Below are 15477 nucleotides of genomic sequence, written 5' to 3'. Positions count from 1 at the left end.
CGGAACGCCCGAGTTCATAAATTACGTATGCACACGCTTGTGTATAAATATTTATTAAGACGTGAAAGTCCGAAAGAATACTCCAATAATCGGAACATATATACACACACGCAATCATACGCAAAAAGAGGAGACTCATTAATACCTTGTGGTTGAGATTAGGTCACACCAACTTGCATGATTGTTATTTAGCTTATGGAACTCGTGGAAAAGAAAGTATGCATTCAAGTTGAAGTTTGGCCCTTCCCACGGTTGCCTTTTTTTAATTAATGTTAAATCGCAATTCCAATTATCATGTTATTTCTATATGGTCTGTCCAATTCCAATATCAATATATTCACAAATTATTTTCAGTAACAATATAACATACGAGAACACATTACTACATTAGTACCAATACCATAATAAAATCGCTCATTCTCTTTTCTTTTCAAGGTGGAGAAGGATTTTAAATTGCTCATTCTCTTTTGTTTTCTTGTTGGTAGAGGATGGTATTAATCCGTATAATACTATGTGTTATTTATGGATTTAATTTTTTCCAAACTTAGAACTTGAAAGTACACATTTGTTTTTTAATATAATATAGAAGACACCGAAGTGGACTTAAATTTAACACTTATGTAAATTGTAAAGAGTATTTCGACTTTGACACATTTACTTCAAAAGTTTGATATATTTCAAGTTCAGAAACAAATACTACCAAAAACTTATTTACAATTTGCAACCCTTACCCAACAAAACTGATTCCAATTTGTCAAAAACCGGAAGCGAAAGCTGATTCGTCTCTAGACCTAAGCATATACAGGAACGAGAAAACATTATATGCATACACTTGTTGCAAGTTTATACAAAAACCTGCTAATCTCTTCCGGGAGACCCATCCGATGACGTGCTTGTAGAAGATGTATTGGCGGATTTTGGTCGCCTAAGAAGCTCAATCAGTGTTTCCGCCTGTCAAGTAAATTCAAGACACAATACCTCATCAGACACCCCCTTCTTTAACTAACATATCCGTTCTTTAGTTTCTCCCCTTTAATTATTCAAGTCAAGGAGACGAACAAAACAACAAAAATAGAGTACTTGCACCCACCAAGCAAAACAACAGAAATTAGGGTACTTGCACCTACCCACCTTCTAAAAACTACAGCACATAACGATTAAAAATGTCATACATATCCTACTAACTCCGATAAACCAATTAGCAAAGATTTACTAATTATCGCATAAACCTTGTTAAAGTATCCCACTAGATTAAAAAAATTAGGCTATACGTCAAAATACCACATTGTCACCTAATGTCATTTAAATTTTTATCAGAGTTTCTCTTTAATCTCTTTAAACTATGTTACTACACAAACATACTTTGGGTGTTTGCTCTCAAACTTATTACTACATATTCTACGAAATCTGTAAACTAGTTTTTAAGATTTATTAAACATTTTATATAAACCTACAAAATTTACTAGACAAATTTCACTCTTGTTAGAGTATCCCACTAGTTTAATCAATCTATCGGTCAAGATATCATTATACCTATTTTTCCAAATTATGTTACTACACAAACATATATTAACATATATTAAGTTTTTGCTCTCAAACTTTGGAGTAACACCATAATATTTTATGACTACTGAACATAAGGATAGCCGATATGGTAGATGTAAGATAGAAATTGAGTTCATTTATTACTGACATTTTAATTTTTTTAGGCTCACTGACATTTTAATTTGGAAACACCAACTTACCACTAATTTTTAACTTCCGCCAATTATTTTACCTACTAACTATGTATCATTTAAATAGTAAAGGAAAAAATCACAAAAATTATCAATTTACAAAAATTACCTTGTGCCTAGCTCGAGTGGTTCCACATTGCGACAACTCAATCAATGGAGGAATAGCACCTTCTCGGGCCACCATTCTCCGATAAACCAAGCTCTCCTCACACAAAACGAGCAAAATTGCAACTACAATCTCCTTCTGTCGCTGTGATCCAACCTCAATTATCTCCACCAATACCGGAATTCCACCTTCTTCGACAACGGCAACTCTACCTTCCATCTCCACCACCAACAAACTCATCACAAATCCACACTTATCCACCATATTCGAACCGAAATCCGCCATCAATTCCACCAATACCTTCATAATCCCCGCCCCTACCGCTCTAATTCTATTATCCTTTACCGAACAAAGCGAGTATAAAGCCGTACACGCATCCTTTTTCCCGCGAATATTTCCTGTTTCTAGAAGCTTCACCAACGGCTCAATCGCTCCTGACCGTCCGATCAACTTTCTGTTATCTTCAAATTGCGATAATCTCAACAACGCACACGCCGCATTCTCTCTAGCCGTTTGATTTCCGCTTCTCAACGCTTTCACCAAGGGACTAACAACTCCAGATGAAATCATCAATTTCACATTCTCGTCACAAAGAGATAAGTTCAATACCGCCGTGACGCCGTGCTCTTGTAACTGCGAATCGGCGGATAAAATAAGTGAAATTAACGGCTTAATCGCGCCGGCGCGTGCGATTCTGATGCGATTATCGGAATTGTGCTTGGCGAGCAGACGGAGCTCCATCGCAGCTTGCTTCTGGTCGTCTATAGATAATGACTGTAGAGACGAAACGAGATGATCGATTACACATTCGTCGGAGCTGTCGGAAAATGTCGGCGGAGAATAGTCGCCGGAGCAGTCGCTGAAAGGAGTGGAGTTGTTGCTGTTGAGACTCCCGAAGCTTCGCTGTAAATGAGTGTAATTAGACTGGAGCTTGTTATCCATAACCGGAGTTTGTTATTATAGCCGGCGAGTTGTTGTCAAAACGACGTCATTTTAATAGTTGTGGGTTTTGATATATGTTGAATAAAATGGAGGGGGGGCATGTAAAACGAGGAGGGGGAATTATAAAGAAGGGGTTTGGGGTATGGGGGGATGGGGGTGACACGTGGAAAGGTAGGGGGAGGAGATTGACACGTGTCAACGGTTGGGATATAAACGCGTGGGCGTGGGGCTAAGAAGCTTCTGCGGTGCATTCTGGCTTAGAACAGCCCGCCCCTTTGTAAAATTATGTTCTAAAGAAAAATTCAAAATTATTTTTTTAAAAAAATAATAAACTTGGCACGACACTGCAAAGGCCAAAGAAGTGGTTTTAACAAAAATTAGTTGTCAAAATTGAAAAATTGGCAACAAGATGTCATCCAGAGGTGGAGTTATTATTAATAGTTTGATGTTCAACGGCCTTCACCTCTCTATAACCTAATTACATGAGCTAATTCAGCTACACTTCCCTCGTTACTTTAACATTACCATCTGAATAGCAGCCAGTAACTAAGGTAAGTGATGGCTATATATTACATGAAACAGATACATTACACAGGAAACTCTCAACTAAATCATTCATGTATAGAACACGGTTAGATAATTCAAGTGGTTAAGAATTGTTTATCCTCTGTCGTCCAAGTCCTACGTTCAATCCTCGCTCATCCCGAGAATTTATGAGAACATTTACTCATCGTAAGGTTATAAGCCTTATTTGTCAAAAAAATAAAATAATTCCTTTATACAAAAACAGAACTGCAAATACAGAAATAAGAGAGGATGAAAATGGCTACTTATGTATCCAAACAATTGCAGATTAATCTTCACAGTAGCTCAAATAAACAAGGAGCTTTTAAATCTGTGCACAAAGGTCGCAAGTCCCACAACCATTTTGTACAAATAACATCAAATCAAAGGTAAACAATCGATACAACAGTTAGTTGTACTTAGGTTGTATCTATGAGGTTATCATTTCTAGTAATATGCTTCAGGTCAACAATGTGATTGTCACGGAGAAACCCAAAACCAAATGTTCCATCACCATACTGCCAAATTCTTCCCTCCCCCTGCCGAGAATTCACAGAAGTACCTGCCAAGTTGGGAGTAACCAGGCCATAACTTGAATTGATGTACATAATGCGCACCACAGCTTCATCACCATGTATGTCATCTGATGCTTCAGGCGGCCGAAAATGTGTGCGACTGTCATATATGTATTGTTCTTCCAGAGATACTGGAGACTCAATAAATTTAGTATTTGATGTCCAAAACACCGGGGCATAACCAGAAAAAGGCTTAGACGAATCCTCAACCATTCGGCAAGCAATACCACCAATGTCATCATAGGCCACCAAGTAAAAATCCAGTTTCATGGCATCACAAAAACCCTGCAGCCACAAGTAGGAGAGATCAAATAACTGCAAACAGTCAATCAGTTGCAGTCACCGTTCTTTTTCTGTTGTATCTTAAGATACAATATACAGTTTTACCAAAAAATTGTAAGAGCAACCGTTAATTACTTGCATTTTTTTAACCTGCCAGATGTTTTGAAAGCAAAATCCTAGGGTCATACATAAGATAAGAGAGAACATCCTTTGTTGGATCAAATGAGAACAAATAATTATAGATCTGGGAAGAAATGGACCAAAAAACGTTCTAATATAAGTTACAATCCCAGATCAATATGCTAGGTCCTTGAAGGATATCCTCATCGAATTATCTGCTACTCAATGAATGGAACAGGTAGAAAAACGTCACCTTCCTATGACCCTGGAAAGGCCAATTACCATTCTTAACATGACTCCACCACTTCTTTTCCTTCTCCCTCCTCATCTCCTCGACTATCAATCCCCTCCCGGACTTCAACCACTTCTCCTTCTCCCACCTTTTTCTCCATAACCACTCCCTTTCCGGGCTTGTCCTACTCGCAACATACTGTTACATGTTTGACATACATGGGTTCCCCGCACTCCTGAAAAAACCCAACAGCGGCATCCACAACCCCCATCAAACTCCTCACACCTCCAGAGGATCAAAACCCCACTCTTGGAAGAGTTCATATTTTCCTCAACAATGACATATTATGACAATTTCTAAGGAACTCAATGTTTTAGAAGTGTTTAAGTGTGTGTCTGTGTGTATTTTTGGTGTTTTATGGTTTATATGATAACAAATAACAATAAAAGTAAGTAAATGATATAGGTAGAGGACATAGAGATATAATCAGGGAGGATGTAGTGGTCTGGTGCACAAGTCATTTTTCATATATTTCAGATAAAAATAAAGTTACTACTAATTTTGCTACTTACAGTGCTAAATGAAAATGACTGAATGACTTGAGAACCCTCACATCATAATCCTAATAGTTACTGCTATTATTGTGGACTATTATTAATCCGAACAAAATTTTCAGATGAATTGACATTAATACAGATTAATTAATTACCAACACACCATATATTACCAGAAATATCAACATGACTAATGAGATCAAGAAAATTAAACACTCAACTTAAAAATCCAAACAACTCCACAAACAAAGAGCTTCTCACGACATCATTACCCACCCCCCCCCCCCAAACCCACCCACAAAAAAGGATTTGAAGCAGAGAGGGTTGGGTGGTGTGCAAAAACTTGGGATGGGTAGTATTTTATTTTCGGGCAGTGAATTTTCCTGTAAATGTTAACTAACTTAATTTGTTAGGGAGAGAAAAAGTGAGTGTTGAGATCGGTTTTGTTTTTGGATTAAATCAGTTGGAGTGGAATAAAATTACACATCACTTCTTAATGTGGCTACTGAGTTGGGTTAATATTGGCAAAGATTTTACCAACTTCCCTTTATAATCGACTCGACTTGACTGAAGTAAAATATTATATGTTTAATTGAATTCAGTTATCTATTTGTACGCTTCTGGAGTGTGACAAACTACTAAACTAAATATATTCTAATGGAAGTTACAACGTCTATATACTAGACTAGGATCCTATCTATTCAATCAACTACACGACATCTAGGAAATTCTACAAGTCGGCCCAACTAACTAGTAATAGCTAATATAGTAAAAGTCGCTTTAAACTAATGCAAGTATGTAACATATTAGGCTCATTGCTCGTTTACCAAATCCACAACTGCACTTCAATAAAAGTACACAAACCGGCTGCAATAAGTAAAAGAACATCACCTTCCAAAGACCTTGCAAAGGCCGTGAAGGCGTAGGCGAACAATTAACAATCTTGACATAATGCTCAGGCTCCCACTTCTTCCCCGACTTCCTCTCCTTCTCCTTCCTCTTCTGCCTCCTCGCCCACCTCTCCCCTCCCGGACTCGTCCTATTCGCAAAATACTGATACATATCCGACATCAATTGGTTCCCCACCGACTCCATCATCTTATCCCCCAAACTCATCGTATCCCCGCCCTTATCAAAACACACATTCTCCTCAACAACAAAATGACAATTCCCCATAAAATTAACACTCACCCGAATCAACTCATTCTCGAAACACCCCAAATCATCAAACCCCCCAACCTTACAATTCAAATCAAGATAACTCAATCTTTCGCCTTCGGAATCCAAACAAACCCACAAACAAGGCTCCTTCACAACCTCATACCCACCATTCTTGGAACCAGAAACCCTAGACCCAATTACACAACATGGGCCCCACTCAAAACACAAAAGAACAGGTGCAACATTATCTTTGTTATCACCATCAAAATCATTTTTACTGGGCCCACTTCTCCTCCAAAACCCAATTAAATTCTCAAGCTCAGATAAAATCTTGTAGAGACGCTTAAATGAAATTTTACCTGCAGCCCATTTGTTGATTTGAGTCTTGGATCCGAATTTACGGTCACAGAGAAAGAACCAGAGCTTTGAATCGGTGTTGAAGAGCGAGTTGAATCGTTTTGAGGTGCATGAAAAGGCTGTGATTTCTGATGGGGTTAAGAATGACAGGATGATGAGTTGAATGTCTTCTGGGAACTCGGTGAATTGGAGTGAAACGCTGTCGTTTTGGCTATCCATTTTGTTTCCAGGCCAATTGCCCGGTGGCTCCTGATACAAATGTCTGTGACACGGCGTTACTGTTTGTTGAAAGAAGCGGTACATTTATTTTTTAATGGGCAGGGTTTGGGCCTTGCGTGAATGACCCCCAATGTGTGCATCCCACGCCTAGTTATTACTCCCTCTAATTTCTCAATATCGGTAAATGATTTGAATAAGTGCATGTTAGGCCATCTCGACTTATTTGGATTAAAAGCCCATTCTGCTATTAGCTCATTTCGCTTTCATTTTTCATTTTGTCGCAACTTACAATTTGTCTCCAACTGTTATATTAAAAACCGGAACTTTGGTTGTTGTTCCTTGATTATTCTGTTAAATTTAAAATAAGACACTTATACTATATTTAAAAAAAGACACCTAAAAATAAAAAAATAATTTTATATTTAAAACAGAAAATAAATTGTTCTAGGATACAAAATCACAACCGAAAAATTCTCTCTCACATATCAAATGTCTTCTACGTCTGCTCCTACGGTGTTCATACAGCTTAATCTCCATCAATTGCATCAATCACTTGCATTCGCTGCTTTTATCAACTCTCCGAAATTAATTAATTACCCAAGTTCACAAACGCCTGCATTGAACTCTCTGAATTCATCAAATTGTCCAAGTTTTCAATTCAGTACCAATTAATATTTTCATGAGAACCGTCGGATATAATCCTAGATTAGAATCTCACAATACAACATATTAAATTTATAATATAATTTCAAAATATTTTATATAGTGTAAGGTTCGAATTCCATCAACAACATGTTCAAATTATAATTTACAATAGATAATGATAAATACAACGTGCATCACACGAGTTATATACTAGTTTTTTTAAAAAAAATATATTAGTTTAAAACTCGTGCGATGTATAAAACATTTTAGTATTATATATATTTTTTAAAATTTAATTTGATGAAAATTTTAAGATAGGAAATTTTTACATTTAAAATTTTAAATGATGGTTAGTTACTTTTTACTTTACTTTTACTAGTTTACAGCTCGTGCGATACATGACTTCCCATTAATATTTATATATTTATAATTATGATATAAATAATTTAACGAAAATTTAATATAAATAATTAAATACTAAAGTTATAATTAAATAAAATTTGAATAAAATTTGTTATTGGGTTGATTTGAATATGAGAACTTATTTGTATCTTTATAAATAATAATATAAATATTTGTTGTTAGAGAGATTCGAATATGAGAGTTTGAGTATTGTATTATTTTAATATTTTGATATGTTTGAGCTTGAGTATTTTATTATTTTAATATTTAGATATGTTTGAGTATTGTATTATTTCAATATTTAGATTTAACAATTCTCATCATTTGATCAAAAATTTCTGACGGTCACGAGGGTGGATAACCAAAATGGAGGTTGAACCAAATTATACTCTACTCTTGTTATTATAGTTTAATATAGATTTTAAAACTCATTTCAATCGTATAATTTGTTTAACCCGAATTAATTGTATAATTTTTTAGCTTGGGTGAATAATATATATTATTTTATTTTAACCGGAGACCACTGTACCAAACAAACTAAATTCAATTAATTATATTTTAATTTTGTTTATTTAACCCGAACTAATAGTATAATTTTTAGTCGGGATGAAAAGAATATATTATATATTTTTATCCCGAGGTCATTATATTTATTTTTAGAGTTTAGATTTTTTACTTCATATTCATGTATAAAAATATTAATTTATGTAATTTTTAATTTATATTTTATTTTATTTCAAAAGAATTACAACCTATAAGTTATTATTTACTAAACACGTTACCAACTTATAAGTAAATTATCCAAACACCTAAATCTTTTTCTATATATAAAGCCCAATATGATTATAAAATTAGTGAGACATTTTATTTTCGTCAAATGACAGATTTGCCCATTTGTTTACTATATTAAAAATATGTTGTTAATCGGAATTGAACCTAAGTATACTCATTTATGATAAAACTTCGTACCACTACACCATATTATGACTTGTGTTTTTAATTGTTAGATATATTTGATAATGTCATGACTAATATGATTTATGTTTAGTTTTCAGATCTTACTTAAACAGGACAAATCAGTACTTAACTGAAATCAGCACTTATACTGAAGTCAGAACTTAAGTCATCAGTACTTAAGGTTCAGGAGATATTTATCAGAAGATAATATCAGGACTTAAAGGAAACGTTCAGATAAGGAAGGCGGCTGATTAAAGGAAGAGAAGATCGAGACAAACGTAAGAAGAGATATGCATGAAGAAGGAATTCTATGAAGAATAGAATACTTGGAAGAAAAGATATCTGATTGATATATTTTAGGAAGCAGAATTATATTCCATATCAATTAGCGATTATCTTGTAACTGTGTAGTATATAAACACAGACATAGGGTTTACACTATAAGTGTTATCATTATCGAGAATATTATTCATTGTAACCCTAGCAGCTCTCGTGATATTTGTTCATCACTGAGAGAGGACAGTTCCATACTGTAACAGAGTTTATTGATTTGAATAAAGTCTGTTTTCTGTTACTTGTGTTATTAGAATTCGATTTGATTGTGCTATACACTGTATTCACCCCCCTCTACAGTGTGTGTGACCTAACAAGTGGTATCAGAGTCTATTTGTTAACACACAAACAATTTAAGATCCAAAAACAATCATGTCTGAAGTAGAAACTCCAACTAAGCCCACCAAAACTGAAGAACCTCCAAAGACATAAATCCTTAGTCGATATGAGACTATTAGAGTTCCCATTCTGAAGCCATTTGAATATCCCGTATGGAAGGTGAGGATGACCATGTTTCTGGAAGCAACTGATCCAGAATATCTTGACAGAATCAATGAAGGGCCTCACAAACCAACCAAGTTCGCAGTTGCAGGTAAAGCAGCAAAGTCAGTACCAAAGGAGAAGAGCGACTACACTGCTGAAGATATCGCTTCAATTGCTAAGGATGCTAAGGTACGACACTTACTGCATAGTGCCATTGATAATGTAATGTCAAATAGGGTAATTAACTGCAAGACTGCAAAGGAGATATGGGATGCCTTGGAAACAAGGTGTCAGGGAACTGATTCGATTAAGAAGAATAGGAAGACAATACTCACTCAAGAGTATGAACACTTTGACTCAAAGGCTAATGAGTCATTGACTGATTTATATGATAAATTTGTCAAACTCTTGAACGATTTGTCACTGGTTGATAAGGAGTATGATCTTGAAGATTCAAACCTTAAATTCTTGTTAGCTCTTCCTGAAAGTTGGGATTTGAAGGCAACAACTATAAGAGACAACTATAATCTTGATGAAACGACTCTTGATGAAATTTACGGGATGCTCAAGACTCATGAACTTGAGATGGAATAAAGAAGCAAGAGGAAAGGAGGAAATTCAAGGACTGTTGCTCTTAAGGCTGAAGAAGAATCCCCCAAGGCAGCTACCTCAAGGAAAGGCAAGGGAAAAGTGCTCATCACAAAGTCTGATACTGAGTCATCAAGTTCTGATAGTGATGATGACTCAGAATCTGAAAGCTTGCCTGAGACGGATGCTGATGAAGAGATGATAAAGCTGTGTGCTCTTATGGTGAAAGGAATCACAAAGATTGCATACAGGAAGTTCAGGAAGGGAAAGAAGTTTTCCAGGAAAGGTGCAAGTTCTGATAAGAAGAATTTCAGAAAATCTGAAGGCAAAGGAGGGAAGTCTGACAGAGGAGATTACACAAATGTCAAATGCTACAATTGTGGTGAGAAAGGCCACATATCTCCTGATTGCAAGAAAGTGAAGAGTGACAAAGGCAAGGCTCTTGTCACAAAGAAGAAAAACTGGACAGATACCTCAGATTCCGAAAGTGAGGAGAATTATGCCTTGATGGCAAATGCTGATATGGCAAGTGTTGAAAGCAGTTCTGAAGCTGCCGAGTTAAAGGTACCTCAAACTACTTATGCCTTTCATACTGATGATATTAAGGAGTTGAGAAGATATCTTAAAACCATGTTTATTAGCTATAGAGATCAAACTTTAACATATGAAAGATTAACTTCTGAAAATCTTGCATGTAAAAAGAGGAATGATTATTTAGAAAAAGTGTTAGTCATGTTCCATCAAACTCAGAAAGATAGAGATGATGTTTTCTATGTTAGGGATGAATTACTTAAAATGAATGAATCTCTAAAAACTGAGTTAGAGAAGGAAAGAGAGATTATCAGGACTTGGACTAACTCTGGCAGAACAACTCAGAATTTGTTAAGTAGTGGAAACTGGAAAGAGGGCTTAGGTTATGGAGATGATAAGAATGATAAAGGAACTGTAGAAATTAAGCCTATAGTTGTTAAACAAAAATCAAAGTTAAAACCTGTTAAGTTTGTAGCTGTAAAGTCTGATACTGATAAATCAGAAGTTAAAAAGGAATTAACTTCTGACAAACTAAAACAGGAAAAGATAATTGAAGTAAACATAGGCTTAATGACAAAGAAGCAGCTTAAGCATAAGCTGAAAGAAGTTAAGAATGTAAACAAGGTAAAATCACCTAGGAAAAATAGGAATGGAAAGGAAGGTGTGAATAAAAGCAATGATTATAAGCCTGTTCCTGATGCTCCTAGAAAAACGTGTCATAACTGTGGAAGTTCTAACCATCTGGCTTCTTTTTGCAGGAAGAATAAGAACATAAACTCCTTACCTTCAAAGTCAGGAGTTAAGAGTCAGTCTGTTAGATATAAGCCAAAAAATCCTTATTTTCATTGTGGTAGTTTATGGCATTCCATTTATACTTGTAAGGAATATCATAGTTTGTACTATGATTATTATCAATTAAAACCTTCTTTAAAGAAAGTTAGCATTGTTCCTTCTAGTATAAGTTCTGATACAAAGTCTGATAGTGTAAATGCTGATAAGAAAAATGTTAACATAAACTCTGATGCTAAATTTGCTGCAAATGTTAACAAACTTAATAAGGCCACAGGATCCAAGCAAGTCTGGGTCCTTAAAACTAATCATTAGTGGTCGTTGTGATTGCAGGGCAACAGGAAAAACATCCTAGTTCTGGATAGTGGATGTTCAAGACATATGACTGGAAATAAAGCCCTGCTATCAGACTTTGTGGAGAAGGCTGGCCCAAGTGTTTCTTATGGAGATGGCAATATTGGAAAAATATTGGGATATGGTAATATCAATCTTAGGAATGTCATCATTAAAGAAGTAGCTCTGGTCTCAGGACTTAAACACAATCTGTTGAGTGTTAGTCAAATCTGTGACAGAGGTTATCATGTGGATTTCTTTGAAGAATACTGTGAAATTGTAAGTAAATCTACAGGCAAAGTTGTTCTGCAAGGTTACAGGCGTGGTAACATTTATGAAGCCAAGCTTTCAACAAGTACTAATGGTTCTGCAATCTGTCTGATGAGTAGAGCATCAATTGAAGAAAGCTGGAAATGACACAAGAAACTCTCTCATTTAAATTTCAACAATATAAATGAACTGGTCAAGAAAGATCTTGTGAGAGGACTGCCAAAGTCAGTATTTGCTCCTGATGGCCTTTGTGATTCTTGTCAGAAGGCTAAACAAAGGAAATCTTCATTCAAGAGCAAGACTGAATCATCAATTCTTGAGCCTTATCACCTACTACATGTTGATCTATTTGGTCCAGTGAATGTCATGTCTATTGCAAAGAAGAAATATGTTATGGTCATAGTGGATGAGTTCACCAGATACACATGGGTGTATTTCTTGCACACTAAAAGTGAAACTTCATCTATCTTAATTGATCATGTCAAGCAACTGGATAAATTGGTCAAAAATTCTGTGAAGATAATAAGAAGTGATAATGGCACTGAGTTCAAGAATTTGATCATGGAAGAGTTCTGCAAAGACCATGGAATTAAGCAGGAATTCTCTGCTCCTGGAACTCCACAGCAAAATGGAGTTGTTGAAAGAAAGAATAGAACTCTCATTGAAGCTGCAAGAACTATGCTTGATGAAGCAAAGCTACCAACATATTTTTGGGCTGAAGCTGTGCAGACTGCTTGTTTTACTCAGAATGCAACACTCATTAACAAGCATGGAAAGACACCATATGAGATGGTAAAGAAAAAGAAGCCAAATCTGAAGTATTTTCATGTATTTGGATGCAGGTGTTTTGTTCTTAAGACTCACCCTGAACAACTATCCAAATTTGACTTAAAAGCTGATGAAGGAATTTTTGTTGGATATCCACTTTCCACAAAAGCCTTCAGAGTCTACAATTTAAAAACAAGGGTTGTCATGGAATCTATCAATGTCTCTTTTGATGATAAGAAGATTACTGGACTTGAAGATTTCAATGATCATGATCAGCTGTGTAATAACCCCAAAATTTTGGATTTTTTGTAACCCTTATGAATAGTGATTTTGCTGATTATGCTGAATAAGAAAACTTTTCATGCCTCACTTTGTAGAGGTTCTTTTATTGTTATTATGAGATCTTATTAGTACTCTATATGTTATATAAGTGTATGTAAAGATCGTCATAATCCAAATTCGAACACTTTGATTTTTCCCGAAAATCCACCAGATACCTAAAGAATTGAGTATAAGGTAACAGGATAAAAAGGATTTAAATTCAAGGATTATAAGAGGGGATCATAAAAAGGAATATAATGTATTGGGAAAGTTTAAGGGAACCCAAGTAATAAGATCCCGGGTATGATCCCTCAAACGATAAACGAGAACGAAAGTTAAGCGAACTGTATAACAGATCAGCGATCATTAGCCAAGTGATTAGGAGTTAATCAAAGGGGTTAGTGGATGATGATGTCATCACACCAACAAGAGAAGGACAAGTTTAACAAGATGACATAGAAGGATGACATAAGCATGACCAAAAAGGGAAGGAATTATTGGTTGATTTTAAGCCATTCATTTTTTACCATGGTAAAAGGTTAATTAACAAAACAAAAAGGGAAAGCAACCAAACAAATATCATCTTCTCCCCCCTCATTCTTTGCTCTCGGCTTTTCCATGAAAAGCAAAGGAGAAATTTTAAAAACTCAAGCTACACACCTTCAAAAATTAAGAGGTTTGTTTCCTTAGCTTCCATAATTCATGACTCAGTTATGTTATGAGTTTGAAGCCAAGATTCCAAGGTTTACTAAGCTAATCAATTCATCAAAGTTCTTGGTGAATAGTGTTTTCAAGAAACTAACTTTGTGTTTTCTTATGTTTTCTTCAATATCCAAGCTTAGTAGAGATAGTTAGGGGTTACTTAAGGCTTCCTAAGTGATTCTCCACTCTCCAAGGAAGGTATAACTTCTCAAACCCTTAATCTTAAGTTTTGTTGGTTTGTATTTCATAATGTTTAGATGATGGGTTAAGTGTAATGGGTGTGTACTCATGTTTAGATCTTGTTATGAGTAGTATAGTTCATGAGAGGCATGATTATTGAATATTTAGAGATTGGTTAGTTTTGTAATGTTTTTGGAGTTGTAAATCTTGATGATTAGTTAATGAACTTAAGTAAGCTCTTAGTTCATGATTGAGAAGTAGTATAAATTGGAAATATTGAGTTGTTGGGGCTGTTATAGTAAAGAATGGATGAATTTTGGTTGTAGTGATGATTGTGGGTTGAATTGTGAATTGATTGGAATGGTTTAAATTTGGTAATCGCGTAAACATAGCCGTCGTAATGCCCGATTTACTTTAGACTTATTTTGTTCTTAACATCAGGAGCCGAGAACTCAATGTTAGGTTTTGATCATTGCCATGATTAGATAGTTTATATTACGAGCTTCGTTTTGATATGTGGTTCGCTTGAATCCGATATACGGTTTAGGAGAAACGACCGTTTTAAATAACGGCGTTTCGCGACCGAACCATTACCCCTCGCCTTACTTTGAAACCTTGGTTAAGGCCCTTAAATGACTAATTGGAGTATGAAACAATTATGTAAAGTGGATTAGGAAGTTGGTAGGGTACTCGCAAAAGAATCGCCTTAAAACTCTTAATGGTTAATTTATTAAAAATGGTGGAGCCGAGAGTACTCGAGCGACTTAAGTGAATCATTAAGCGCAAAAGCGAACGTTAGGTTCTAATTGGTTAAAGTATAGATTCTTAAGCGACTTTGGTTTAATTCCAAATTATATGTGGTTTATAGGTTACCAGACTCATCCTAGGACTTTTACCACCCCCAGTCGCTCAGGCAAGTTTTCTACCCGTTATACTGTTGTTGTGATGTATATATGTGTATGCATTATCTTGTGATAGATGCATGATGGTTAATTAGCAAATCTTGCGATATATTGGAGCATGCTAATATGGTATATGTGCATGTCTGTTTCGTAATCTTGATATCTAATTGTTGATTCAAATGCTTATAAGTTGCATAATACCTATGCTAGAGATAAGCAGTAGTTGCGTATACCCTTAGTATAGGGGACCCAAAGGTGAACATTTTTCTAAACCGGGAGTCGATGTTCCCGAGTATAATATATATATATATATATATATATATATGAATAGTTTTCAAAACTATTAATCGAATAAGGTTTATTCGATAACTTTATTTTAATTAATGAATATTAGTTTGAATATTCATTCGAGGACTTATGACTCC

At 35.3% G+C, this 15477-nt stretch overlaps 2 protein-coding genes across 2 annotated transcripts; both read right to left on the bottom strand.

Moving 5' to 3' along the window:
- Window positions 1-694: 694 nt before the first annotated feature.
- LOC141721137 (U-box domain-containing protein 14-like) lies at window positions 695-2896 on the bottom strand. Its single transcript, XM_074523897.1, has 2 exons — window positions 1846-2896; window positions 695-951 (listed from the first exon to the last, which is right to left on the bottom strand). Exons 1-2 carry the CDS (start codon window positions 2782-2784, stop codon window positions 859-861), a joined length of 1032 nt encoding a protein of 343 aa, XP_074379998.1. The 5' UTR covers window positions 2785-2896; the 3' UTR covers window positions 695-858.
- A 705-nt stretch (window positions 2897-3601) lies between these two features.
- Window positions 3602-6995, bottom strand: LOC141721136 (F-box protein At3g12350-like). The gene is made up of 2 exons (XM_074523896.1): window positions 6003-6995; window positions 3602-4208 (listed from the first exon to the last, which is right to left on the bottom strand). Exons 1-2 carry the CDS (start codon window positions 6930-6932, stop codon window positions 3768-3770), a joined length of 1371 nt encoding a protein of 456 aa, XP_074379997.1. The 5' UTR covers window positions 6933-6995; the 3' UTR covers window positions 3602-3767.
- Window positions 6996-15477: the final 8482 nt, after the last annotated feature.

The sequence above is a fragment of the Apium graveolens genome, chromosome 4 (genome assembly GCF_009905375.1).
Source record: "Apium graveolens cultivar Ventura chromosome 4, ASM990537v1, whole genome shotgun sequence".
NCBI classification, from domain to species: Eukaryota; Viridiplantae; Streptophyta; class Magnoliopsida; order Apiales; family Apiaceae; genus Apium; species Apium graveolens.
The sequence above is the reverse complement of the archived record's forward strand: the minus strand, read 5'-3'. Positions and strand labels throughout refer to the sequence as shown.

Excerpts from the sequence above, each read along its gene's own strand:
- LOC141721137 (XM_074523897.1), bottom strand. The coding sequence starts at position 2,784 with ATGGATAACAAGCTCCAGTCTAATTACACTCATTTACAGCGAAGCTTC. Across the intron at positions 952-1,845 it reads CCACTCGAGCTAGGCACAAG|GCGGAAACACTGATTGAGCT; the intron begins GTAATTTTTGTA and ends TTTACTTGACAG.
- LOC141721136 (XM_074523896.1), bottom strand. The coding sequence starts at position 6,932 with ATGTACCGCTTCTTTCAACAAACAGTAACGCCGTGTCACAGACATTTG. Across the intron at positions 4,209-6,002 it reads CTTTGCAAGGTCTTTGGAAG|GGTTTTTGTGATGCCATGAA; the intron begins GTGATGTTCTTT and ends TTGTGGCTGCAG.